The sequence below is a fragment of the Capra hircus genome, chromosome 6 (genome assembly GCF_001704415.2).
Source record: "Capra hircus breed San Clemente chromosome 6, ASM170441v1, whole genome shotgun sequence".
Classification (NCBI taxonomy): domain Eukaryota; kingdom Metazoa; phylum Chordata; class Mammalia; order Artiodactyla; family Bovidae; genus Capra; species Capra hircus.
The window spans coordinates 101258843-101284401 of NC_030813.1; the positions used below are offsets into that span (position 1 = coordinate 101258843).

Here is a 25559-nt window from a genome sequence, read left to right on the forward strand (position 1 = left end):
CTTGGAAAATTCCATGGACAGAAGAGTCTGGTGACCCACAGTCTGTGGGATCACAAAAAGTTGGACGTGATTGAGCACGCGCATGCACACACACGCACACAAAATGTTATTTATAGTAAAACGATGCACCATGAGTGTTTTGAGTGTTACTTCCAAGTTAACTTTGGACATAACATTGGACGTTGGATCCCAAGTCATAAGGACCATATTAACTCATTTTACTATATGTTGATTAATTTGTAACTGAAAAAACTTTTTAAAATTTATTTTTATTGAGATGTAATTGACATAAAACATTGTGTAAGTTTAAGGCATGCAGTGTTTATTCAATATAACATAGATGTGTGTGTGTGTGTGTGTGTGTGTGTGTGTGTGTGTGTATGTGTGTGCTAAGTTGCTTCAATAGTGTCCAACTCTTTGCAATCCCATAGACTGTAGCCCGCCAGGTCCCTCTGTCCATGGGGTTCTCCAGGCAAGAATACTGGACTGGGTTGCCGTGTCCTCCTCCAGGGGATCCTTGTCTCACGTGTCTCCTGTATTGGCAGGGGGGCCTTTACCCCTAGTGCCACCTGGGGAGCCCACAACATATATGTCACTGCATGATTGCTGTTGTAGTGTTCCCTAGCACCTCACTTGGTCAGCTCAGTGCAGTCACTCAGTCGTGCCCGACTCTTTGCGACCCCGTGAACCACAGCACGCCAGGCCTCCCTGTCCATCACCAACTCCCGGAGTTTACCCAAACCCATGTTCACTGAGTCAGTGATGCCATCCAACCATCTCATCCTCTGTCGCCTCCTTCTCCTCCCGCCTTCAATCTTTCCCAGCATCAGGGTCTTTTCAAATGAGTCAGCTCTTCACATCAAGTGGCCAAAGTATTGGAGTTTCAGCTTCAGCATCAGTCCTTCCAATGAACACCCAGGACTGATCTCCTTTAGGACGGACTGGTTGGATCTCCTTGCAGTTCAAGGGACTCTCAAGAGTCTTTTCCAACACCACAGTTCAAAAGCATCAATTTTTCGGCACTCAGCTCTCTTCACAGTCCAACTCTCACATCCATACATGACCACTGGAAAAACCATAGCCTTGACTAGACTCACCTTTGTTGGCAAAGTAATGTCTCTGCTTTTTAATATGCTGTCTAGGTTGGTCATAGCTTTCCCTCCAAGAAGTAAGCATCTTTTAATTTCATGGCTGCAATCACTATCTGCAGTGATTGTGGAGCCCCCAAAAATAAAGTCTGCCACTGTTTCCACTGTCTCTCCATCTATTTGCCATGGGACCAGATGCCATGATCTTAGTTTTCTGAATATTGAGCTTTAAACCAACTTTTTCTGTCTCCTCACTTTCATGAAGAGGCACTTTAGTTCTTCTTTGCTTTCTGCCATAAGGGTGGTGTCATCTGCATATCTGAGATTATTGATATTTCTCCCAGCAATCTTGACTCCAGCTTGTGCTTCTTCCAGTCGGACACAGCTGAGACACTGAGCAGGCATGCATGCATGCAGGCTGCCTTAATAGAACACCACACACTGGGTGATTTAAGCAACAAAAAATTATTTTCTCACAGCTCTGGAGGCTGAAAGTCTAAGACCAGAATACCAGCATGAGTGGACTCTGGTAAAGACCTTCTTTTTGGCTCTTAGATGGCCACATTCTCACCCTGTACTCACCTGGCCTTTCCTCTTGCATGTGCACAAGAGCAAGTGGAGTAGGAAGCAAGCTTACCTGTGTCTTTTATTATAAAGACCCTAATCCCATCAAACCAGAGTCCCACCCTCATGACTTCGTCTAATCCTAATTACCTCCCAGAGGTCCCATCTCGAAACATCATCACATTGGAAGCTGAGATTTCAACATATGAATTTGGGGGAAACAGGTGTTCAGTCCATAGCAAGGGTCATCATATAGTTCTCTGCCATCACCGCTGTTAAGCCTGGAGGCTTCTTGGAGACAAGCACTAATTCAGTGTGGTCCAGACGGATAAAATTGTCCTTTGGTGTTGTATATAATTCAGCAGTGACTCTTACATAACTATAGTGAGGCGAGACAGTCTAACCAGATTCAGATTTTACTGCCAAAAAGTGTACTGGTATCTGGTTATGACAGATACATTAAAAAAAAGAAGAAGAAAGAAAAGCTAGAACAGAACCAGACTTTTCTTGTAAATGTTTAGTTTGGAACTGCCTACTGACTTTGGACTCACTTTTCTATGTCTTGGTGAATTTGGCACACAGAACAGCCTGTAGTTTTAGACAGTTTATTGGCAGGCTTCATCTTGGTAATGCTCCTGAACTTTTCAGTCTCATATACATTCTCCCTGCGATTTGATGGTTATTACATTATTTTTTATTAATTCCAAGCAGATCTTAGGTCATCTCATTGTATGTGTTGCAAAGAACTTTGTAATAACTTTAATAAATTTACTGTTTGGTACACTGGAAATTCACTTTAGTCACTTAAATCAACGGATTATGGTGTGTTCTATACATAGTATCCACAGTGAAAAATTCCCACTTCTGATTTTGAGGCTTAAAAATTTTAAGGTTTTGATCTGTGTGGTATTATACTTGTAATCACTGTGGCATTCTCCTCATCTGTATGCGTGAGTCTGTTTATCAGGGAAGGTGGAAGTGGGGTTAGAGGATGAGCAAGAGGGATTGTTGTCAGATTCCTTTATCACAGATTAGTCAGAGGCCTATATTGTACATAGATTATAAATAAGCAACTTCTGGAAAGTATAAAAAACTTCTTACAACCACACACCTGGCAGGGACTTTCCACCTGGAATATACAGAAAAAGTTTAAGTCAAACAAATGAAGCATGGTATGGAAACGTGTTGATGGTGATGAAAGTGAAAAGTGGAAGTCGCTCAGTCATGTCTGATTCTTTGTGCCCCCATGGATTATACAGTCCATGGAATTCTCCAGGCTAGAATACTGGAGTAGGTGGCCTTTCCCTTCTCTAGGGGATCTTCCCAATGCAGAGATTGAATCCAGGTCTCCCTCATTGTGGGCCGATTCTTTACCAGCTGAGCCACCAGGGAAGCCCAAGAATAAGAGAGTGGGTAGCCTATCCCTTCTCCAGCAGATCTTCCCAACCCAGGAATCTAACCAGGATCTCCTGCATTGCAGCTGGATTCTTTACCAACTAAGCTATCAGGGAAGTTGATGTTGATGGGTTAGCAACATAAGCCCAAGGGGGACAAAAAAGATCTATGTTGTTCATGTCTGTTATACCTAGGATGGGGTGAAAGGCAGTAGACACTGTAGGTGTTCAAGAACTATTTGGTGAGTGAATGATAGAACAATCTCAAAATGACCAAAGGAAGACCCTGCAAGAATGTAAAATTGGGTCATTTCTAGAAAGTTGCATGGAAATCAGGCTTGATTTTAAAAAACACCACAGAATCCAGAATTAAAGTCCAAGTTCAATCTAAGGCGAAACAAACTCCATCTGTTGAACAATTAAGGGACATATGCTAGCATCTTCTGGCCTGACAGCTCTTTCACTCGGGATCCCTGGGCCTGCCGTGGTCTTTTTGCTCTCACTGGATACGACGTGCACAATTTTTAACTTAGTTTCTGAAAACAGATTTTACCACCAGGTGAGTGAAAGAGACCTGAGGTCTGGGTAATGAATTTACATTAGCACATAGTTTTGAATTTCTACGAAGAATGCCATTTTTAAACCACCCAGACCCCCATCTTGGGACTTCCTTAGAGGTCCAGTAAAAAAATGAACTTGCCAGTGTAGAAGATGTGGGTTCAATCCCTGGTGGGAGAAGATCCCACAAGCCGCAGAGCAACTCAAGCCCATGTGCCACAGTTGCTGAAGCCCAAACTCCAAAGCCGGAACTCTAAAGCAACAAGAAAAGCCTCCGCAGTGAGAAGCCTGAGCGCTGCAACGAGAGTAGCTCCTGCTCGCCACAACTAGAGGAAGCTCACGTGCAGCAGTGAGATCCCGGGCAGCCAAAAATAAATAAAATATTTTTTCAAAAGAGCGTCTTAAAAAAAATCCCAAACCCCTCATATCTCAGTGATTAGCCCCAATTTGCTTTCTGTGCAGTTTCCTGTTTGTTTCCCCAAGTGGAGTTTAAAGAGACTCACTGGACTACTCTGAGGACCTGAGACAGGGACGGATGTGTATAAGTGTGTGCTCCTGCTATTGTTACTATTATTGTTACTACTACTACTATTATTAACCAGTTTAGGGATTTTAACTCCCCATTGTATATTGACTCTTGTTCTAATACAGTCAGTTCACTTTGTTGTAGAACATATTTCTCTAAGGCAAAGAGCGTATCACATGAGATACTTTGAGCAATTAATGCATACCATGGATATGTACTTAATTGACTGTACATATTTAAGCAAATAATTAGGCAAAATAGTGGGTTTTCAGTAAGAGATACAAGGCTGTAGAGTTAGATGCGGGAGGTAGCTGTTTTTTAGAATAGATATACAAAGAGATCTTTCAGAGAAAACATCAGATTTCCCCTTGCAGTGAGTAGCCTGCTGGCAAGTAGGGAGGATGGAGTGGGATCCTCTTGAGGTGAACCGGAACTGACAAACACGTTCCAGTCTTCCTGAAACAATTGTTTTCTTCCATTCAGTGGGAAAGTGAAAGTCTTTCCGTCGTGTCCAACTCTTGGAAACTCCATGGACTATACAGTCTATCGAATTCTCCAGGCCAGAATACTGGAGTGGGTAGCCTTTCCCTTCTCCAGGGGATCATCCCAACCCAGGGATCGAACCCAGGTCTCCCGCATGGCAGGCGGATTCTTTACCAGCTGAGCCACAAGGGAAGTTCAGTGGGAAAAGGACAAAGCTAAAAATGAGAGCACAAGGCAAAGGGAGAAGTCTCTATTTCTACAAAATTACCTAAATTTAGCAAAGCATCTCAAAAAGTCATAAATTTTTAAGTTGTTGCCTTTAAGCAAAAAAAAAAAAATGTAATAGCCTTTACTAACTGAAATAAAAAATAACATATTTGTCATTTTTTTCTTACCATTTTTATATAACCAGCAGAGTACAGGTATATACTTATAATGCTGGAAACTAATTAACATATCACTGTAGGGAAGGGATAAAATAGTTATCCCGGTTCACATCTCTTATCTTGATTCATAGCTCAGATATTTCTATTCCTGGAGCATTCCTGCAGCTTTGGTGCTAAGAAAATTGCTAGTGGGTGAAGAATGATTCTGCACTCTCATCCCTCACAGTTTTCACAGCATTGCCATTAGTCTAACTTTGCTTTCGCGCCACCTACTGTTCAAAGGTCCTCACTACTACAGCTCAACTTCATTAGAAGCAAAATAATACAGGAAATAACAGGTAGCTGGGCTTCCCAGGTGGCTCAGTAGCAAAGAATCCACCTGCCAGAGGAGCAGATAAAGAAAAACGGATTCAGTCCCTGAGTGGGGAAGATCCCCTGGAGAAGGAAGTGGCCACCCTCTCTAGTATTCTTCCCTGGAAAGACCCATGGACAGAGGAACCTGGCAGGCTACAGTCCATGGGAGCGCAAAAGTCGGACACAATTTGGCAGCTAAACAATGACAACAGGCAAGCTACCTTAAAAACAGTGTGCCTGGGGGACAGGCAATGAAATGGATAGTTCATCATGGAAACACAAACAGATTTCTTCAATATATATTTCTTATTTATCATTATTGTCTCATTTATTTATTGCATTTAATTCACATTTTATATATTCTATTTATATGAGCCTATAAATTATACTTGACATACTCCATATATTGAAATTACAAACGTGTGCTTAGTGGCTCAGGTGTGTCCACCTCTTTCCCACCTCATAGACTGTAGCCCCCCAGGCTCCTCTCTTCATGGAATTACCCAGGCAAGCATATTGGAGTGGGTTGCCGTTTCCTTCTCCAGGGGATCTTCTGTACCCAGGGATCAAATCCAAGTCTCTTATGTCTCCTTCACTAGCAGATGGATTCTTTACCATTGAGCTACCTGGGAAGCCCCATTGAAGTTATATTCATTTTATATCATTTCTCTAAGGATCTAGAAGGATCCTTAACTTTGAAGGCAACACAACCCAACAACCTAGTCACAGATTGGATTGGATTAGAGTGGACTAGGTATGAATGGAATCAAAAAATGGAAATGCTTCAATGCATTTGAAGAAAAAAAAAAAACACTAGTATCTTTTATTTTGCTTTACCATTATGTCTATCTTTTCAAATAATATTTTGGAAAGTATTTTTAGGAATAAGTGAACTTGAACACAGTTTTCAAGATGTCCCAGAAACATGATTTTTATTTTCTTTACTAGCCTTTAAGATGGTTTCTATATTGTCTATTAGAAACGTAATAGAACAAAATTCATTTCTATAATTATGAAAAGAATAAAATTGGTTAAAGACAGGTCCTATGGGAACACCCCCTTCATTTTAGCATCTGTAAAATGGTTGACAGTATATCCTACCAGCCCCAACTGGCTCTGATGTTAAAATGGAAAACCTTAGCCCTCGCCCTGTGTAATTCTGAAGTAGATGAAGTCCCATGGTCTTTGAACATGCTCCCTTCTGCTCAGACTTCATCCTCTGACCTCTGTTCTCCCTTAGCGTGTTGTCAGTTTCCCACTTTGGGCTCTGTTTACCTGCCTTGCTTTAGTCAGAATGGCTTCTTTCATTCTTCATTCTCAGTTCATTCTTACACTCCTTCACATCTTAGCCTAAGCATCACTTCCTCAGAGAAGCCCTTCACCTCCTGAATTAGTCTTCTTTTGCTATTAGATGGCACCCAATACTTTTCCGTATTATCATTCACACACTTTGCAGTTAGACACTTGTGTTATTGACTTTATTTTTCTGGGCTCCAAAATCACTGCAGATGGTGATTGCAGCCATGAAATTAAGATGCTTACTCCATGGAAGGAAAGTTATGACCAACCTAGACAGCATATTAAAAAACAGAGACATCACTTTGTCAACAAAGGTCTGTCTAGTCAAGGCTATGGTTTTTCCAGTGGTCATGTATGGATGCGAGAGTTGGACTATAAAGAAAGCTGAGCGCCAAAGAATTGATGTTTTTGAACTGTGGTGTTGGAAAAGACTCTTGAGAGTCGCTTGGACTGCAAGGAGATCCAACCAGTCCGTCCTAAAGGAGATCAGTCTTGTGTGCTCATTGGAAGGACTGATGTTGAAGCTGGAATTCCAATACTTTGGCCACTTGATGTGAAGAGCTGACTCATTTGAAAAGACCCTGATGTTGGGAAAGATTGAGGGCAGGAGGAGAAGGGGACGACAGAGGATGAGATGGCTGGATGGCATCACCGACTCAATGGACATGGGTTTGGGTAAACTCTGGGAGTTGGTGATGGACTGGGAGGCCTGGTGTGCTGCGGTTTATGGGATCGCGAAGAGCCGGACATGACTGAGCGACTGGACTGACTGACTGGCTTGTTTTACTAGGACTTTCCAGGTGGCTCTAGGAGGAAAGAACCCGCCTGCCAATGCAGGAGACATAAGAAACACGGGTTTGATCCCTGGGTAGGGAAGATCCCCTGGAGGAGGGCATGGCAACCCCCTCTAGTATTCTTGCCTGGAAAATCCTGTGGACAGAGGAGCCTGGCAGGCTTTGATCCTTTGGGTTGTGACGAGTCGGACACAGCTGAAGGTACTTAGCCTGCATCACCTGTGTTCTCTACTTTCTGTCTCCTGCCCCCACCAGATTATAAATTATGAGCAGGCTAGAATATTCCTTAGGGTCCTAGCCATTGTGTTTTCTGTAATTTCCACTACAGAATAGATGCGGGGGAAATAGTTGAGGAAATCAAACTGAGAGTCCAAAATTGAGAACTGAGATGCCCATTGTTTCAGTCCATGAGGAACTGTGAAGTCAACTCTGCTTCTATGTCACCCTTAGGGCAAGAGAATAGTCAGGGAGGCAGGAAGTCCCAGTGCCTGGATCCCAGCTTCCAAAAGACCTTTCAGCGACTCATCACTTCCCGAAGCAGTCAGGGAGTAGTGTGTTTTTTCCCACAGCTTACAGAATCCCTGGTCTTGCTCACCACCGCTCTTCCCACTTCCTGGGAATCAATTGACCTTTCACCCTCCCCCTGACCACCACCTCTCCTTCCCATGCTCCTTCTCCCCACCAGCCCCCAAGAAACAAAGCAAAAGGAAACCAAAAAAATCCCCAAAACAAACAACTGCCTCTTCCTATCTCTGCTGTCAGCCATCTTCATGGATTAACAAGAGATACAGAGAACAAAATACAAATTAATATTTCACCAGATTATCCTGTTACTCTGGTATTCATCAGAAAATAAAAATAAATTTTGCACATTACACAAAGGACACGTTGAGTTTTCAGTGCTTATTTTTGTAGCACCTCTCTTTGCTTTCTAAAAGACTCCAAGGATTCCCAGCTATCTTAGATTATTAGACAAGCAATCATGCTGAGAACCATCTTTAAAATGAGCTTTTCTTAAAAAATTAGAACATGCCATACTAAACTTCATGTGTCTATAACCAATCACCAATGTATTCTAGAGAATAAGAAATGAATTTAGGATCCAGAGATAATTAATTTTGTATTAATTAATATACACATAGGGCTTTCCCAGTAGCTCAGGGGTAAAGAATCTGCCTGCAATACAGGAGATGTAGAGACAGCTTTGATCTCTGGGTCAGGAAGATCCCCTGGAGTAGGAAATGGCAACCCATGCTAGTATTCTTGCCTGGAAAATTCCATGGACAGAGGAGCCTGGTGGGACAGGGATCTCAAAGAGTTGGAGACAACTGATCACATACATATGGAGATTGGGCATTTGGGGTATGCTACATTACGTTTTATTTAAAATCTGGTACATATATTCTCATTGTTTTATGAAAGTAACATTCTTGTTTAACATCAGATACACACAAAAGATGAGTGTTTACACTTTTTAACATTTTCAAACCCCACTGAGGATTCCAAGTCCCTCTAGGTCCCTCTCTTCCCCACCTGTGGTAGCGTCTAATAGGCGTTACCTAACTATGTGCCTCTTGAAAGCTGCATTGACTAATTTAATTGCCAACAGAATACAGAAGTCTGCCTCTTAGATGTATATTTGATGAAACATTAATCAAATGGTATAAAGTTCACTCCATAAAAAATCTTCATACTTCTATCCCCACAGCAACACGGATGTACACACAGTGGCATCACTTCTTAAACTGTATCTCCGAGAACTCCCAGAACCGGTTATTCCTTATGCCAAGTATGAAGACTTCTTGTCTTGTGCCAAACTGCTCAGCAAAGAAGAAGAAGCTGTAAGTCGATGCAGCGATTTCTTAAAATGCTATTATTTGGGGGTTTTGTCAGTGTTCCTTATCTTTAACCTGTAAATTTTCCTTTGCCCTGTGTTTGGATTGTTTTCCACTATGCTAAATATTGACATTACACACAGTTAGATTATTATACTTGTTAGATTTTTACACAGTTAGATTTTTACACTTGGGCTTCCCTAGTAGCTCAACTGGTAAAGAATCTGCCTGCAATGCGGGAGACCTGGGTTCGATCTCTGGGTTGGGAAGATACCCTGCAGAAGGCAAAGGCTACCCACTCCAGTATTCTGGCCTGGACAATTCCATGGACTGTATAGTCCATAGGGTCGCAAAGAGTTGGATGCAACTGAGTAACCTTCACTTTCACTAACACAGGTCCCATTTATAATCCTCTCTCTCATCAAAAAGGAAAGTAGAGCTGAACAAATGAAATCAGCACTCCTTGCCACACTGCCCCCTAAATGCTAAAAATTGGAAGGACTCTCACTGTATTAAGGTTACTAAGTTTAAGTTTTGTGGTTTGCTAAGTGAAGTTGCTCAGTCGTGTCTGACTCTTTGCGACCCCAGGGACTGTAGCCTACCAGGCTCCTCCCTCCATGGGATTCTCCAGGCAAGAGTACTGAAGTGGGTTGCCATTTCCTTCTCCAGGGGATCTTCCCAACCCAGGGATCAAGCCTGGGTCTCGTGCATTCCAGGCAGACACTTTAACCTCTGAGCCACCAACAAAGCCCCAAATAACCTAACTATAAATAAGTCTGTTTTTCCTTTTCAGTCAGTTGTGAACAAATGTTAAAAATGTTAAATCTGTTTCTCCACAAATAGTACTCACAGAGATATTTGAAATGCTTTCACATCTTTTGAAAATATTTCTGAAATGCTCTCTGTGATAGTGGCAAGTTTTTAAGACAGGATCCATCACTGGTAATAGGTGAAACTAACAAGAACAAAACAAAACAAAAAACTGCATGCCCATTTCCCATGTACTTTCATTCCAAGGTCAACACTTAGATAACACGCATTCTCTTCTTTATACCCAGGGTGTTAAAGAATTAGCGAAGCAAGTGAAGAGTTTGCCAGTGGTCAATTACAACCTTCTCAAGTATATTTGCAGGTAAGAATTGTCCTAAAGACAAAATGGAATTTAAAAAGACTGTATTTATACTGACAATAGTTCATTTTGACAATGAATAAAAATTAGCTGGGTTTCCCTGGTGGCTTACTGGTAAAGAATCTGCCTGCCAACTCAGGAGATGCGGGAGATGCAGGTTCAATCCCTGGGTTAGGAAGATTCCCCTGGAGGAGGAAATGGCAACCCACTTCAGTATTCTTTCCCGGATAAGCCCATGACCAGAGGAGCTTGACAGGCTGCAGTTCATGGGGTCACAAAGAGTTGGACATGACTTAGTGACTAAAATAACAAAACAACAAAAATCACTTAACTGCTCTGAGCTCCAGTGTTGGCCTGTGTAAAATTAAGAGGTTTGACAAGGTGATCTCGAAGGTTTCTCTGAGCACTAAAATTGCTTGATTTTCTAATCTGTTGTTTCTCAAGTCTCTCTGACCTCTACATATTAAAGATATGTTGCTTTGAACTTCCATCAAAGTTGTTTGTACATGTACCCTGTACTGTTGTTTAACAGAAGGAGCCTGCATGAGAATCATTTGTCTAAGAGTCCAGATTCTACCTCTGACTACTTACGTGTTTTTATGCAATTTTCTTCTCCTCTTTGAGACTAACCATCCTAATAGATAAAAGGGTAATGAAAGCACACATTTCACATGATTGTTTTAAACATGAAGCATATTACACTATTGATACTACGTATAGATAAGTAATGAGAACCTACTGTGTAACACAGGGAACTGTACTCAGTCCTCTGTGGTGACCTAAATGGGCAGGAAATCCAAAACAGAGGGCATATATATGTATATGTACAGCTGATTCACTTTGCTATACAGCAGAAACTATTACAATATTGTAAAGCAACTATACTCCAATAAATTTTTTAAAATTTTATATGCATATATATTTATACATATGATGAATGTTAATATATATTATTTTTTCCCATTTCTCTCAAGACTCACTGAAGAAAACATTTTAACTCAATTTTGCTAGAACACTAACTGTGCCTCGAAATACTCTCTGTCAATGACCATGTGTAAGGCCAGGGATGGCATGTCCCATGTCTGTGCTGCTACTTAAGAAATCAAATATATATGATTGAAACACACTGAATTTATTTTTAAAATGTTATTGGAGTATAGTTGAAATACATGAAGCATATTAAATTTAAACAAAGAGATTAATGATTAATAAGAGCTTCCCAGGTGGCACAGTGGTAAAAGATATGCCAGACAACAGGAAGCGCAAGATCAGGAAGATCCCCTGGAGAAGGCGATGGCATCCCACTCCAGTATTCTTGCCTAGAAAAGTCCATGGACAGAGAAACCTGACAGGCTACAGTCCATGGGGTCGCAAAGAGTTGGACACGACTGAGTGAGCACACAACGCTACTAATTTCATCTATTTCAAATAATCAATGGTAGTTTGACTTTTTGCCCTTTGATTTTGCTGTAATTTAGGATGTATAAGAGTCGTGAACATGTGGAAATAGGCACCTTTTTAGAAACTCATGAGATAGTAGTCAACAGCCCAGACTCTAGGGTAAGATCACCTGGGTTCAGGTCTCAGTTCTGCCACTTATTAACTCTGTGTCCTTGGAGAAGTTTCTTAACCTCTCTGGTGTCTCATGTGTCTCATCAGTAAAATGGAGATAATAATAGTATTTAGCTCACACAGAGATGCTATGAGAATTTAATGTTAGCACAATGACTGGCACAGAATGAAATACATTATTTTAAGTAACACACAAAGTAAGTTTCCTAAAAATATTTTTCTTGCTTCTTTTTTGTCTCATTGGTATAATCAATAAGCCATGAATTAATAGAAGCTCTTGTAGTAATGAAGAGGGCATGGGAAATGAACAAAAGCTGAAAGATTGCAGAAACAATCTCTGCTACTAAAATCATTCCGGGAAAGGGCTGTTTCATGGCTCTTATTCTTTAGCACCTAACAAGTTACAACAATTTGTGTTTGCAATTTCTCATATCAATAGAACCGAGGTTTTAATTTAAATCATGTTTGATGTCACTTTTTAGTAGACTATAAATTTGAGGCTCACAAATTGACCCACAAGGGGGATTGATTCCTCTTCTCAGAAATAAGAGATTGTACCAGACAAGCTTATTTTTATAGTTCTCCAATTAAATATGTATATAAATTGGATATTTACTTAGAGATAAGAAAGAAATTCATATTCTTGAATCTCAAGTCCACATTAGCATTATCCAAACACGCTTGTTCCTGTGACTGACAGGGGAAGCCAAGCCAGGCCAGAGCAGATATTTTATATGATCCCTTATGATTCTGATCCTTAAAAATTTGCAATATATATTCTTCACATCTGGCAGAGAATGTTTGAACTTCTAAGTGACTGTGTATCCATTATTGTCTTTGAACAGACTCCAGTTCGTAAATTTCCCGATAACCCATTTTTTTTCCACTGACAAATTTGACCCCACTGTGTTTTGTTCATACTGTTTTACTCAACAGGTTCTTGGATGAAGTGCAGTCCTATTCAGGAATTAACAAAATGAGTGTGCAGAACTTGGCCACTGTCTTTGGCCCTAATATCCTACGTCCCAAAGTGGAAGATCCCTTGACCATTATGGAGGGTAAGTGAATTACTATCATATATCGTCATCAGAAGAACAGTCAGTTGTCTCTTGATTGTCCTGAACCTACTCTCCTGTGAGGAAACAAAGGAAATAAGTGAATCCATGGTAATTTCATTTATGGACTCAGGTTCTTCAAATGTAAAATCTTATGTTTGAGAGCCAGGCATTTTTTGAGGAGTTTACTAAACATAAGTTACTAAACATTTCCTCCATATTTTCACGAGAAAAATTAACAGAACTTTCATAAATCATCTGTAAAATATCACACAAGAACTGGAAAAGTCTACTTCACTTTCTGAGTTTAATGCAATTTTCTGAAACTTCAAATAGTTATGCTTCTAAGTTAATATATTTTCATTAGTTCCGGTTTTATTGGACTGACTTCAAGAGGCAGAAAACATGGGCCTCTAAGATAATGCTGCTTATTTACTTTGGGTTGAAACATGAAGAATTTCTTGTTTTCTATATTACAAGATACCTCAAATTATTTATCACAATGAAAAGTTACTTCTATTTATTTTCAGCAGGTTTCCCTGCTAGAGTACCATTCCTTCTTGTGGGCATTAGTAGTAGCACTGATGTGCCAGTCTTGGCGAGCTTTGAGAGTAACATTAGAGGATGGGAAACTCAAGTAAGCAGCAAAAAAGAGAAAACTAGACACAGATATTATTCTGAGATCTGAAGAGGATATCCCTTAAGTCTTTACCTAAGAACTGATTTTTGCTTGCAGGAGGGGACTCCATGCTACTTTATGGGGAAGAGTGCCAGAAATCAGTTGTCTGAGGCTTTCCTGGGCCTCACACCAAGCCTGAAATAACTGTATTTCCCACAACCAGAGTAGAAAATCCTGACATCGAGACATTGCATAGAGTCCTCAAGAGGGTCTTACCTTGGCGATAATGTTAAAAGTTATGGACCAAGCTCTACAAAGCTTTTATAAGAAATCCTAATGATTCAATAGAGGATTGAGGAAGAAAAGAAGGAGGAATAATTGGAGCACAAAAGATTTTCAGGGCTATGAAACTATTCGGTGTGATACCGTAATAGTGGATATATGACACTGTGCATGTGTCAAAACCCAGATCACACAGAGAGTGATTTTAATATAAACTACGCATACATGCGTGCTAAGTTGCTTCATTGTGTCTGACTCTTTGCAACCCTATGGACTGCAGCCTGCCAGGCTCCTCTGTCCATGTGATTCTCCAGACAAGAATACTGGAGTGGGTTGCCGTGTCTTCCTCCAGGGGATCTTCCTGACCCAGGGATCGAACCTGCATCTTGTACAGCTCCTGCATTGTAGGCAGGTTCTTTACTGCTAAGCCACCAGGGAAGCCTGATATAAACTATAGACCTTAGTTAATAATCATAATATATCAATATTGGTTCATCAATGGAAACTAAAACTGGGCTTCCCTCAGATGGCAAAGGATTTGCCTGCAGTGCAAGAGACCTGGGTTCAACCCCTGGGTCAGGAAGATCCGCTGGAGAAGGGAATGGCTACCCACTCCAGCGTTTTTGCCTGGAGAATTCCATGGTGGGCTCCAGTCCATGGAGTCACAAAGAGTCAGGCATGACTGAGTGACTAAGGCACACTCAGCAATGAAAAGGATGAACTACTGATACATGAATAACAATGTGGGAAGATGACAAAGCATTATGCTAAGTGATGAAAGACCTGACTCTATAATTGTGTTTATATGAAATTCCAGAAAAGAAGAAAAGTATAGTGACAGAAAGCAGATCAGTTGTTGCCATGGGTAGGCGATTGGCTACAAAAGGACACAAGGGGATTATCTATAAAATGGTTAGATAGTGTTTCCAGGACTGTCGTTTGTCAAAACTGATCATATACCTCACAGATATCTTGTACATGTACTGAAGGATACATGTGCAAAGTAATTCATTGCAAAAAATACACATTGAAACTACATTTTAGAATGCTGTGTGTGTGTGTGTATTTATTTGTTTAGTCATTCAGTCATGTCCAACTCTTTGTGACCACATAGACTGTAGATGGCCAGGCTTCTCTATCCGTGGGACTCTCCAGGCAAGAATGCTGGAGTTGGTTGCCATGCCCTTCTCCAAGGGATCTTCCCAACCCAGGGATTGGACCCAGGTCTCCCGCATATATATTAAAGTACCTAGGTACCTTTGAAGGAAAACTGAATTCTAGTCCGTTTCTTATGAAGACACAAGTGCTTATAGTATGGTATTTAAATTCAACCTGTATAAAATTACATGAGCCTGGGAGAATTGTTGAAACATGTAGTCAACGGGGACTCCCAAATCCTGGATCCTTCAGATTGGCCTGGTGATCACAACCACTCTGAACTCATATAATTTTATACATCACCTCTCCAAACCTCAATTTTCTCATTTGAAAAACATGAAGCCTTATCTCAGAGCCTTGCATGCATGCTAAGTCACTCATGTCTGACTGTTTGCAAGCCTATAGACTGTAGCCTGCCAGGCTGCTCTGTCCATGGGATTCTCCAGGCAAGAATACTGGAGTGGGTTGCCATGCCCTCCTCCAGGGGATCTTCCTGACCCAGGGATCAAACCCATGCCTCTTATGTCTCCTGCAGTGGGAGCAGGTTCTTTACCACTAGTGCCACCCGAAGCCATCTCAAAGCTTTATGAGAATATTAACTTAGAAGATGTTTAAGTGAAACATTTCCACCTAACACAGTTTCTCAAACTCTAACACACACAGGAACCACCTAGGGACATTGTTGACATGCAAATTATGATTCAGAAGGTCTGTGTGAATCCCACTAGGCAATACCAAGGCTACTATTCCGTTATCACTGTTGTCTTATCATCTGGGGGCTGGTTGCTGCTGCTGCTGCTGCTAAGTCACTTCCATCATGTCTGACTCTGTGAGACCCCATAGACGGCAGTCTACCAGGCTCCCCTGTCCCTGGGATTCTCCAGGCAAGAACACTGGAGTGGGTTGCCATTTCCTTCTCCAATGCGTGACAGTGGAAAGTGAAAGTGAAGTCGCTCAGTCATGTCCGATCTTAGCAACCCCATGGACTGCAGCCCACCAGGCACCTCGGTCCATGGGATTTTCCAGGCAGGAGTACTGGGGTGGGGTGCCATTGCCTTCTCCAGGGGGCTGGTTAGAAACATAAAATCTCATGCCCTACTCAATATCTACATTTTAACAAAATCTCCAGATAATTTTTATGAACACTTACGTTTGAGCAGCACTAGCCAGCATCAGACCTGACACATTGCTGATTCCTGATCTAAATATGTTAGAAGTTTTGAATCATGACAGAAATGTGCAGGATATAGATGGATATAACACATTTCTTCCTATTCAGAATTTGAGTTAGGCCAGTAAGTCTCCCATTCTTTACCAAGGAGCCCCGTGTGCTTGTTGGGCCAGACTTTTGACACTCAGCCAGGCAGTTTACAACTTTGCTTTAGCATTCTGGTCCTGCTTGTGCAGAGCTCCAGGATCAACTGGAAATGAGACCTTGGGGTCTTCTCAGTTCTTTCCCGAGGGTGCACACAGCCCTAAGTATACACAGAACCCTATACATACATGTACATAATCTTCTGAATCTTCAAGTATATAGCAGAGCTTTCAACACCTCCTATGGAAATCTCTTCAGATTTTCCTTCTAAGCTTTTTGTTTAGCCTGTTGTTTTGTCTTCAACAGTTATCCACTTGCTTCAGGCAAACATGCTTTTAAATGAAAAACCCCCTAATTGTTTTTGACAAATGCCCCTGAGAAATGTCGCTCATTCTAGTCAACTCCTTAGTCAGACAAAAGGAAGACAAGCCTCTTGAGTGGGGTCTTCCAGGGAACCACCAAACAAGTCAAATTACAATTCTTTGGGAAGGGGGCTTTGAAGGAGTTCCAAACCAGCTTTTTCCATTCCAGTGGCTGCTTCACTTCTGGTTCCCACTAAGACTGAGGGTTGTTGGTTTTCAAGGCTACTGCAAAAAGGAGGATGGGAATAGGGTGAGTTAAAACACTACAGAGCTTGCTGCTCTTTACCAAGAGTCAACAATTTAAAAAAAAATTAACACTCTCCAGATTACAGCAAGCCTTTCATTAATTTCCAAATTTCTAATATATTGACTGGGAACATTTTTGTCAGTTACTTTTATGGAAGAGAGGATTCTCGTACATCCTTATTACACCATTTTGGCTAATGTCACTTAAAATGCCCTGAAACTTTTGAATGCTGAGCAAGAGTTTTATGGAGTTTCATTTACTTGCTATATTATGAAGACAGACCACATATCCACTAGAGATTGTAGAAGGTTCCACTTCAAGGTGCCATTAAACTATCTTGATATTTTGAGGCAGTTAGATGAGAGATCACAGTGACTTCTTTAGAAAGATTTTTCATAATTAAATGTCAAACTTACAAGAAATGGTGTGTGCCAATTAACAGCCTGTTCTTTGGAACTAGTTAATTCTGGTTTTAAGCTCTTCTTGTTCTCCTTCATAGCTTGGGACATTGGTCAAGTTACTTAACCTTTATTAGATAGTGATAATAACAGTATCTATTCATAAATTTTTTAAAAATCCGACTAAACTAACAAAAGTAAAGTGCTTAATACAGTTCATGTTAAATGTTCAAGAAGTTTTTAGCTGCAATTGCTATTGTCTCCCTAACCTGGAGAAGGAAATGGCAACCCACTCCAGTATTGTTTCCTGGAAAATCCGGGGACAGAGGAGACTGGTGGACTACATTCCATAGGGTCACAAAAGAGTGGACACTACTTAGTGACCAAGCAACAGCAATAATTGCTATTGTCATCATTAAAAACATAGTTTGGCACTGCTAATAATAATGCCGAATGTACACCTAAATATGGCTCTTTAAAAGTCACTTTCAAAATAGGAGATAAGTCAAAACTGTTTTGCTCATATTCCTTTGCTTTCTTCGCAATTCCAGGCACTGTGGTGGTCCAACAGCTGATGTCAGTGATGATTGGCAAACATGATCGCCTCTTCCCCAAAGATGCAGAGCTGCAAAGCAAGCCCCAGGATGGCATGAGCAACAACAACAATGACCTTCAGAAGAAAGCTGTCATGGGGCAGCTACAGAACAAGGAGAACAATAATACCAAGGACAGTCCCGTAAGGCGGTGCTCTTGGGACAAGCCTGAGTCTCCCCAAAGAAGCAGCATGGATAATGGATCCCCCACAGCTCTGCCAGGCAGCAAAACCAACAGCCCCAGGAATAGCATCCACAAGCTGGATGTCTCTAGAAGCCCCCCTCTCATGGTCAAAAAGAATCCTGCCTTCAACAAGGGCAGTGGGATTGTCACCAATGGGTCCTTCAGCAGCAGTAATGCTGAAGGACTGGAGAAAGCCCAGACCACCCCCAATGGGAGCTTACAGACCAGAAGGACCTCTTCCCTGAAGGGGTCTGGTACCAAAATGGGCACCCACAGCGTGCAGAATGGAACCGTGCGCATGGGCATCTTGAACTCTGATACCCTGGGGAACCCCGGGAATGGCCGCAGCATGAGCTGGCTGCCCAATGGCTACGTGACCCTGAGGGATAATAAGCAGAAAGAGCAAGCGGGAGAGTCGGGCCAGCACAACAGGCTCTCCACCTACGATAACGTCCACCAGCAGTTCTCGGCGATGAGCCTCGACGACAAGCAGAGCGTCGACAGCGCCACCTGGTCCACTTCCTCCTGTGAGATCTCCCTGCCTGAGAACTCCACCTCTTGCCGCTCCTCCACCACCACCTGCCCGGAGCAAGACTTTTACGGTGGGAACTTTGAGGACCCCGTTTTGGATGGGCCCCCGCAGGACGACCTCTCCCACCCCACGGACTATGAAAACAAAAGCGACCGGAGGAGTGTGGGCGGCCGCAGTAGTCGGGCCACCAGCAGCAGCGACAACAGTGAGACCTTCGTTAGCAACAACACCAGCAACCACAGCGCCCTGCACAGCTTAGTGTCCAGCCTGAAACAGGAGATGACCAAACAGAAGATAGAGTATGAGTCCAGGATTAAGAGGTGAGGAAAACCTGGAGCCCCTAGTGGCCAGAGAGGGTGCGACAGCCTCCTGTGAGACAGGCTCGCCTGGGTTAAATCCGCTAACTCCAATCAGAGACCTGGGTTCAGGTCCTACCTTCGCCATTTGTAAGCAGTGTGACTCAGGGAAAGTTCACTTCATCTCTGTGAGTCTCAGCTTCCCAATGTGAAAATTTTAAAATTCTAGTAGTAATCTACCTCAAGGTGAAAATTGCTCAGATGTGACCAACTCTTCATTCATGGGGATTGTCCAGGCAAGAATACTGGAGTGGGTTGCCATTTACGTCTTCAGGGGATCTTCCCAACCCAGGGATCCAACCCGGGTCTCCTGCGTTGCAGGCATATTCTTTACCAACCTCAAAATCATGTTAAGAAATCATTACACGTTGTCCCCAGGACACAGCAGATGCTCAGTAATTCTACCTCTTGTTATTAGTAAAAGCATGGATTTAGGTTCAAAAGCTGGGGAGAGGAGTGGTAAGGGATGTCTGGTGAACAAGGAGTCTGTTATCACAGGAAGAGGATGAAATGAGAGCAAAGAAAAGTTGGAAAATAAACAGATCTCTGTTGTTCATTATTTCCATGTTTGAATGCTTGGGGTGAATGCTTGTCTGCTCTCTCGCAGGCTCAGACCAGGCCAACAAGGATTCAGCAGTGAGTAAAGAAGACAAAAATTCAGCCCTTGTGAAACAGGCTTACAGTCCCCTGGAAGAGACAGATAACTAAGTAAACTGATCCTATGCTAAGTAGAAGATTAAAGCAGGGAAGAGGGGTGAGAAGTGTTGCTGAGTATAATTCTAAGTGTAGGGAGGCAATGATGCAGATATCCAGCAGAAGTGGAAATGCCCTGAGGTGGGATGGACAAAGAGCTCAGAGAGGTACCATAGAACCTTCAAGATCATCTTAATCTTTGGCTTTTACTCTGAGATTGGAATCCAGGGAAGTTGGTGAGAAAAGTGATAGCATGAAGTATATTCATATAGACAGGAAACTTGTAACCTGAATGGGAAGCAAAAAAATATGATTTATAAGGAAACCATTGTGCTGAAACCTAAGTGATACCAGTTGACATCTTCTCATAAAATATCCAAGAGAAGAGTTGGCTTAGCAACTTCAAGGAGGTAACCTGGGAAAGATAAGGGGCATTGGCCGAGCATACTGCCTTGACAATGCCCCTGACTCTCAGATGCTCCTAGGTCTTGAGGGGCAGCCATACAGAAAATGGAGCTGCTGCCCCACAAGTACAGTGTTGTGCTGGAAACCTGAATATCAACACACTCCACAGTTTCACCAGGGTTACAGGAATTACAAAACTGATTGTTTTTCTGTTCACCTTTCAGTGTAGTATAGGGGAAGGACGTGCACTCTTAAGAGCAGTTCTGAGGTTCAGTTCAGCCTGAAGTAGCCCCTCTAGGGGCCTCAGCCCCAGTCCCAGGCTGTGCCTTGGTTGGTAGACCCCTTCGTGTTCTAAGATCCTCATGGTACGTGAATGTCTTTGTCCTGTTCAACAGCTTCCATGACCCTAAACCGCACATGGTTGTTTTCTTTATATATAAAGTTGACCTTCATGTATCTTAATGTTTCCCATCCATTTATCAATTATCAAGCCAAAAGATACATATTTTTAAGAGCTATGGAAAAATAAATAAAAATACTTACATGTTAGATTGAAAAATTACTTTATTGGAAACAGAAGCTTGGTTTGAATTTTTCTAAATAATGCCAAGTGACAGGAGACTAAATAAGAAGAAAAAATAGAGTTATCATCTTATAAGGCTACTCTTCTTTCTGAATGTAGTTTATGGAACCAATGGCTACCAAATCTCTGAATTGCTGCCAATGCATGATGGTAAATTAGCACTTAGCAGTGGAAAGCAAGAGATGACGCTTGAAATTTGCATTAAGATAGAATATACATTATTCTGAACAGCTGCAAATGTACACATTCATTTATGAGAACATTGATGTTACATTTATGTTCTGAGTCTGTGGTGCATTTCAGAGACTTTGATGAAATAAAAGAATGTTTCAACAGAATGTCATCTCATTGGCCTCTTTCACTGGCATTTTTACTGACTTGACAAGCAAAGGAAGAGGTCCATGATAAAACAGGATAGAGGATCTGCCATATGACCAAGCCAGGAAGTATAAGAAGTAATTGTTGTAATTATTGATCATTACTGTTTAAAGTTACATATTTCTCTTTCAATTCCTTTTTAACTCTACAAGTATTGAGACTAGATAGATGATAGATATGTGTGTACATATATACTTCCCTAGATAGATAGACAGCTAGATCATGGAGAAATAAATAGATATTACTTTATTTATCAATCATTGATATATATGATTTTTAGTTTTTAAACATATGAGTTTAATGCTCTTCCCTCCCTCAGATTAGTTTCTACCTTTGTCATACTGTGGTCAGATCAATTCATTTATAGATATCAGTCGTTTGGTCTGGTAAGAAGTATTATCTAATTATTGGTTTGAGATTATATATATGATCAATAGATCAAATCTGTTAATCAAGCTGTTCAAATATTTTGCATTTCTCCTAAATTTTATTTGCTAGGTCTATAATTTCTAACAAAGGTTTCTTAAAATTTCCTAATTCTTGTGGATTTACCTATTTATAATTTTGTTATATTTTGTATTGAGTAACTTGGGGCTATAGAACTAGATGAATACAAGTTCAGAATTGTTTATATCCCCCTAATGAATTGATCCTTTTATCATAAAATAATAGTAATAGTACTTTTGCCCAAAATATTTTTCTGATGTTAATATTCCTATATAATTTCTATTTTTATTAATAACTCCTTGCTATATATTTTCCATTGTTTCAAGTTTTGTGTATCATTATTTGAAGACATATTTTTTCAGTCCTGGAGTACATTTATCCATCTCCTCTTTTGTTTATTTCATCTCCCTCATTTGCTGAATTTTCTCTCTATAACCCTTACTAAAGTAGGTTGGACCTTCGTAGTCCATTCTCCCTCTCCATCTTGGTTAATTTCTCTTTCTTATATTAAATTTTCATCTTTTTTCATTCCATGAGGCATTTGGGTAGTTTTTCTCAAAGCTGTTTTCTCATTTATTTATTTCCTTTATTTATTTCCTCTTCTGATTCAATTCTGTCACTTCACTGAGCCCATGAGTAGAGTTTTTGTAGTCTCTTTGCCATAAAGACTATTGATGTTCCAGACTCTTGGTTGAGTCACTTTCAGCCTTCTGTCTCTCTTACACTGGAGATCTCCTCTTCCCCATGTGAAAAGTAAAAACCTAGTCGCAGCTTCTAGGGCTTCTGTCTGAGACAAATACCCCTCATGTGCTTTCACTTCCTGTTCTAAACTTGTTTCTTCCTTGGTTCTGATCCCTGAAGATGCTCTTTTTATTTTTTTAACTTTGTATTTTAAAAATACTTCTCTAACATATTTTTCCAACGTTAGTCTGTGCTTGCAATGGGAGGGGTTTCTTCTATTTTCAACTCAGCCATCAGATTCCAGGAAGTTTCATACAGTTGCCTGATATGTACAAATGCATTAGTTATATTTTTAAAGGATAATCTTCCTTGATATTAAAGGTTGAGTTTCTTCCAACTTTTTCTTTTTCTAAAACAAATAACTTTACAAAGCATATAAAGAGAATATATTGGGAAATAGTTCTGGGTGAGAACCAGCACACTACCAGGTTTTTATGTAAAACACATGATCATGTGATCAAAATGGCCTTCTAAACTAATTAGAGAATGTGATCTTTTTTTAAAAAGAAATCTTGGTTGCTTACAAAGGGAGAGCAGATTCATCTTTAAATGTTCTTATGATTATCTGGATGAAATAACATATGGGACTCATTATTTCAGAGCAGAAAAATAATTGAGATTTTAATTTGAAAATTATTAGAATAATCAGATTTTTGAGTGCAAAGTGTGCATTAGCCTCTCACATTTCAGTAGCATGGCAATTCAAGCATACACTTGCAACTTCCACTCATAACAGGAGAAATTAAGATGCCAGCTATTACTAAGACATATCATCTAATAAAGAAGTGCTTAATGTTCCTCCTTGAACAACAGAAATAATAAGTTGTATTTTGGAACTTAGTGATTATGGAGAAAACTTTATTTTTTAGGAAATTATCTAAAATAACATAGCCATCTAAAAAAATACAGCTATCAATGTATAAAATACAGCTATCAATATATAAAATACAGCTATTAATATATAGAATACAGCAAGTGTTTTACATGCTGCTGCTGCTGCTGCGTAGTCACTTCAGTTCAGTTTCAGTTCAGTCGCTCAGTCGTGTCCAACTTTTTGCGACCCGATGAATCGCAGCACGCCAGGCTTCCCTGTCCATCACCAACTCCCAGAGTTCACTCAGATTCATGTCTGAGTCAGTGATGCCATCCAGCCATCTCATCCTCTGTCGTCCCCTTCTCCTCCTGCCCCCGATCCCTCCCAGCATCAGAGTCTTTTCCAATGAGTCAACTCTTCGCATGAGGTGGCCAAAGTACTGGAGCCTCAGCTTTAGCATCATTCCTTCCAAAGAAATCCCAGGGCTGATCTCCTTCAGAATGGACTGGTTGGATCTCCTTGCAGTCCAAGGGACTCTCAAGAGTCTTCTCCAACACCACAGTTTAAAAGCATCAATTCTTCAGCGCTCAGCCTTCTTCGCAGTCCAACTCTCACATCCATACATGACCACAGGAAAAACCATAGCCTTGACTAGATGGACCTTTGTTGGCAAAGTAATGTCTCTGCTTTTGAATATGCTATCTAGGTTGGTCATAACTTTTCTTCCAAGGGGGAAGCATCTTTTAATTTCATGGCTGCAATCACCATCTGCAGTGATTTTGGAGCCCCCCAAAATAAAGTCTGACACTGTTTCCACTGTTTCCCCATCTATTTCCCATGAAGTGATGGGACCGGATGCCATGATCTTCGTTTTCTGAATGTTGAGCTTTAAGCCAACTTTTTCTCTCTCCACTTTCACTTTCATCAAGAGGTTTTTAGTTCCTCTTCACTTTCTGCCATAAGGGTGGTGTCATCTGCATATCTGAGGTTATTGATATTTCTCCTGGCAATCTTGATTCCAGCTTGTGTTTCCTCCAGTCCATCGTTTTTCATGATGTACTCTGCATATAAGTTAAATAAGCAGGGTGACAATATACAGCCTTGACATACTCCTTTTCCTATTTGGAACCAGTCTGTTGTTCCATGTCCAGTTCTAACTGTTGCTTCCTGACCTGCATACAGGTTTGTCAAGAGGCAGGTCAGGTGATCTGGTATTCCCATCTCTTTCAGAATTTTCCACAGTTGATTGTGATCCACACAGTCAAAGGCTTTGGCATAGTCAATAAAGCAGAAATAAGTGTTTTTCTGGAACTCTCTTGCTTTTTCCATGATCCAGCGGATGTTGGCAATTTGATCTCTAGTTCCTCTGCCTTTTCTAAAACCAGCTTGAACATCTGGAAGTTCACCGTTCACGTATTGCTGAAGCCTGGCTTGGAGAATTTTGAGCATGACTTTACTAGCATGTGAGATGAGTGCAATTGTGCAGTAGTTGGAGCATTCTTTGGCATTGCTTTCTTTGGGATTGGAATGAAAACTGACCTTTTCCAGTCCTGTGGCCACTGCTAAGTTTTCCAAATTTGCTGGCATATTGAGTGTAGCACTTTCACAGCATCATCTTTCAGGATTTGAAATAGCTCAACTGGCGTGCCATCACCTCCACTAGCTTTGTTCATAGTGATGCTTTCTAAGGCCCACTTGACTTCACATTCCAGGATGTCTGGCTCTAGATGAATGATCACACCATCATGATTATCCGGGTCATGAAGATCTTTTTTGTACAGTTCTTCTGTGTATTCTTTCCACCTCTTCTTAATATCTTCTGCTTCTGTTAAGTCCATACCATTTCTGTCCTTTATCGAGCCCATCTTTGCATGAAATGTTCCCTTGGTATCTCTAATTTTCTTGAAGAGATCTCTAGCCTTTCCCATTCTGTTCTTTTCCTCTATTTCTTTGCATTGATCACTGAAGAAGGCTTTCTTATCTCTTCTTGCTATTCTTTGGAACTCTGCACTTCAGTCATTTCCAATTCTTGTGCAACCCTATGGACTGTAGCCCACCAGGCTCCTCTGTCTGGAATTCTCCAGGCAAGAATACTGGAGTGGGTTACCATGCCCTCCTCCAGGGGATCTTCCCAACCCAGGGGTTGAACCTGGGTCTCCTGCATTGCAGGCATATTCTTTATCTCTGAGCCACCAGGGAAGCCCCAGTCCCCTGTATAGGAACCTTGCAGTTGTAAACTTTCAAAGATGCAGATGTACATTCCATTAATGTCAGGTGTGAGTAAAATTGCAGCTTGCCCTCTGTCTCCTATTGCTGGTGATCCTTCAGCTCTACCATCTTCTACCTCCTCTCTCTCCTCCAGTCAATATTTCTTCTTACCTGTTTACTTGATACCAGACCCTGCATGCCAGCTGT

The 25559-nt window shown here is 41.1% G+C and overlaps 1 protein-coding gene across 4 annotated transcripts in view; it reads left to right on the plus strand.

The window, feature by feature from the left end:
* The window catches only part of ARHGAP24 (Rho GTPase activating protein 24), a 568165-nt gene that overhangs the window by 540931 nt on the left and 1675 nt on the right, over window positions 1-25559 (plus strand). For all 4 annotated transcript variants that reach the window (XM_005681855.3, XM_005681859.3, XM_005681858.3 and 1 more), the window contains 4 exons: window positions 9155-9287; window positions 10340-10413; window positions 12919-13040; window positions 17970-19047. In XM_005681855.3, coding sequence (XP_005681912.1) covers window positions 9155-9287; window positions 10340-10413; window positions 12919-13040; window positions 17970-19047 — 1407 coding nt within the window. The remainder of the gene's footprint in view (window positions 1-9154; window positions 9288-10339; window positions 10414-12918; window positions 13041-17969; window positions 19048-25559) is intronic.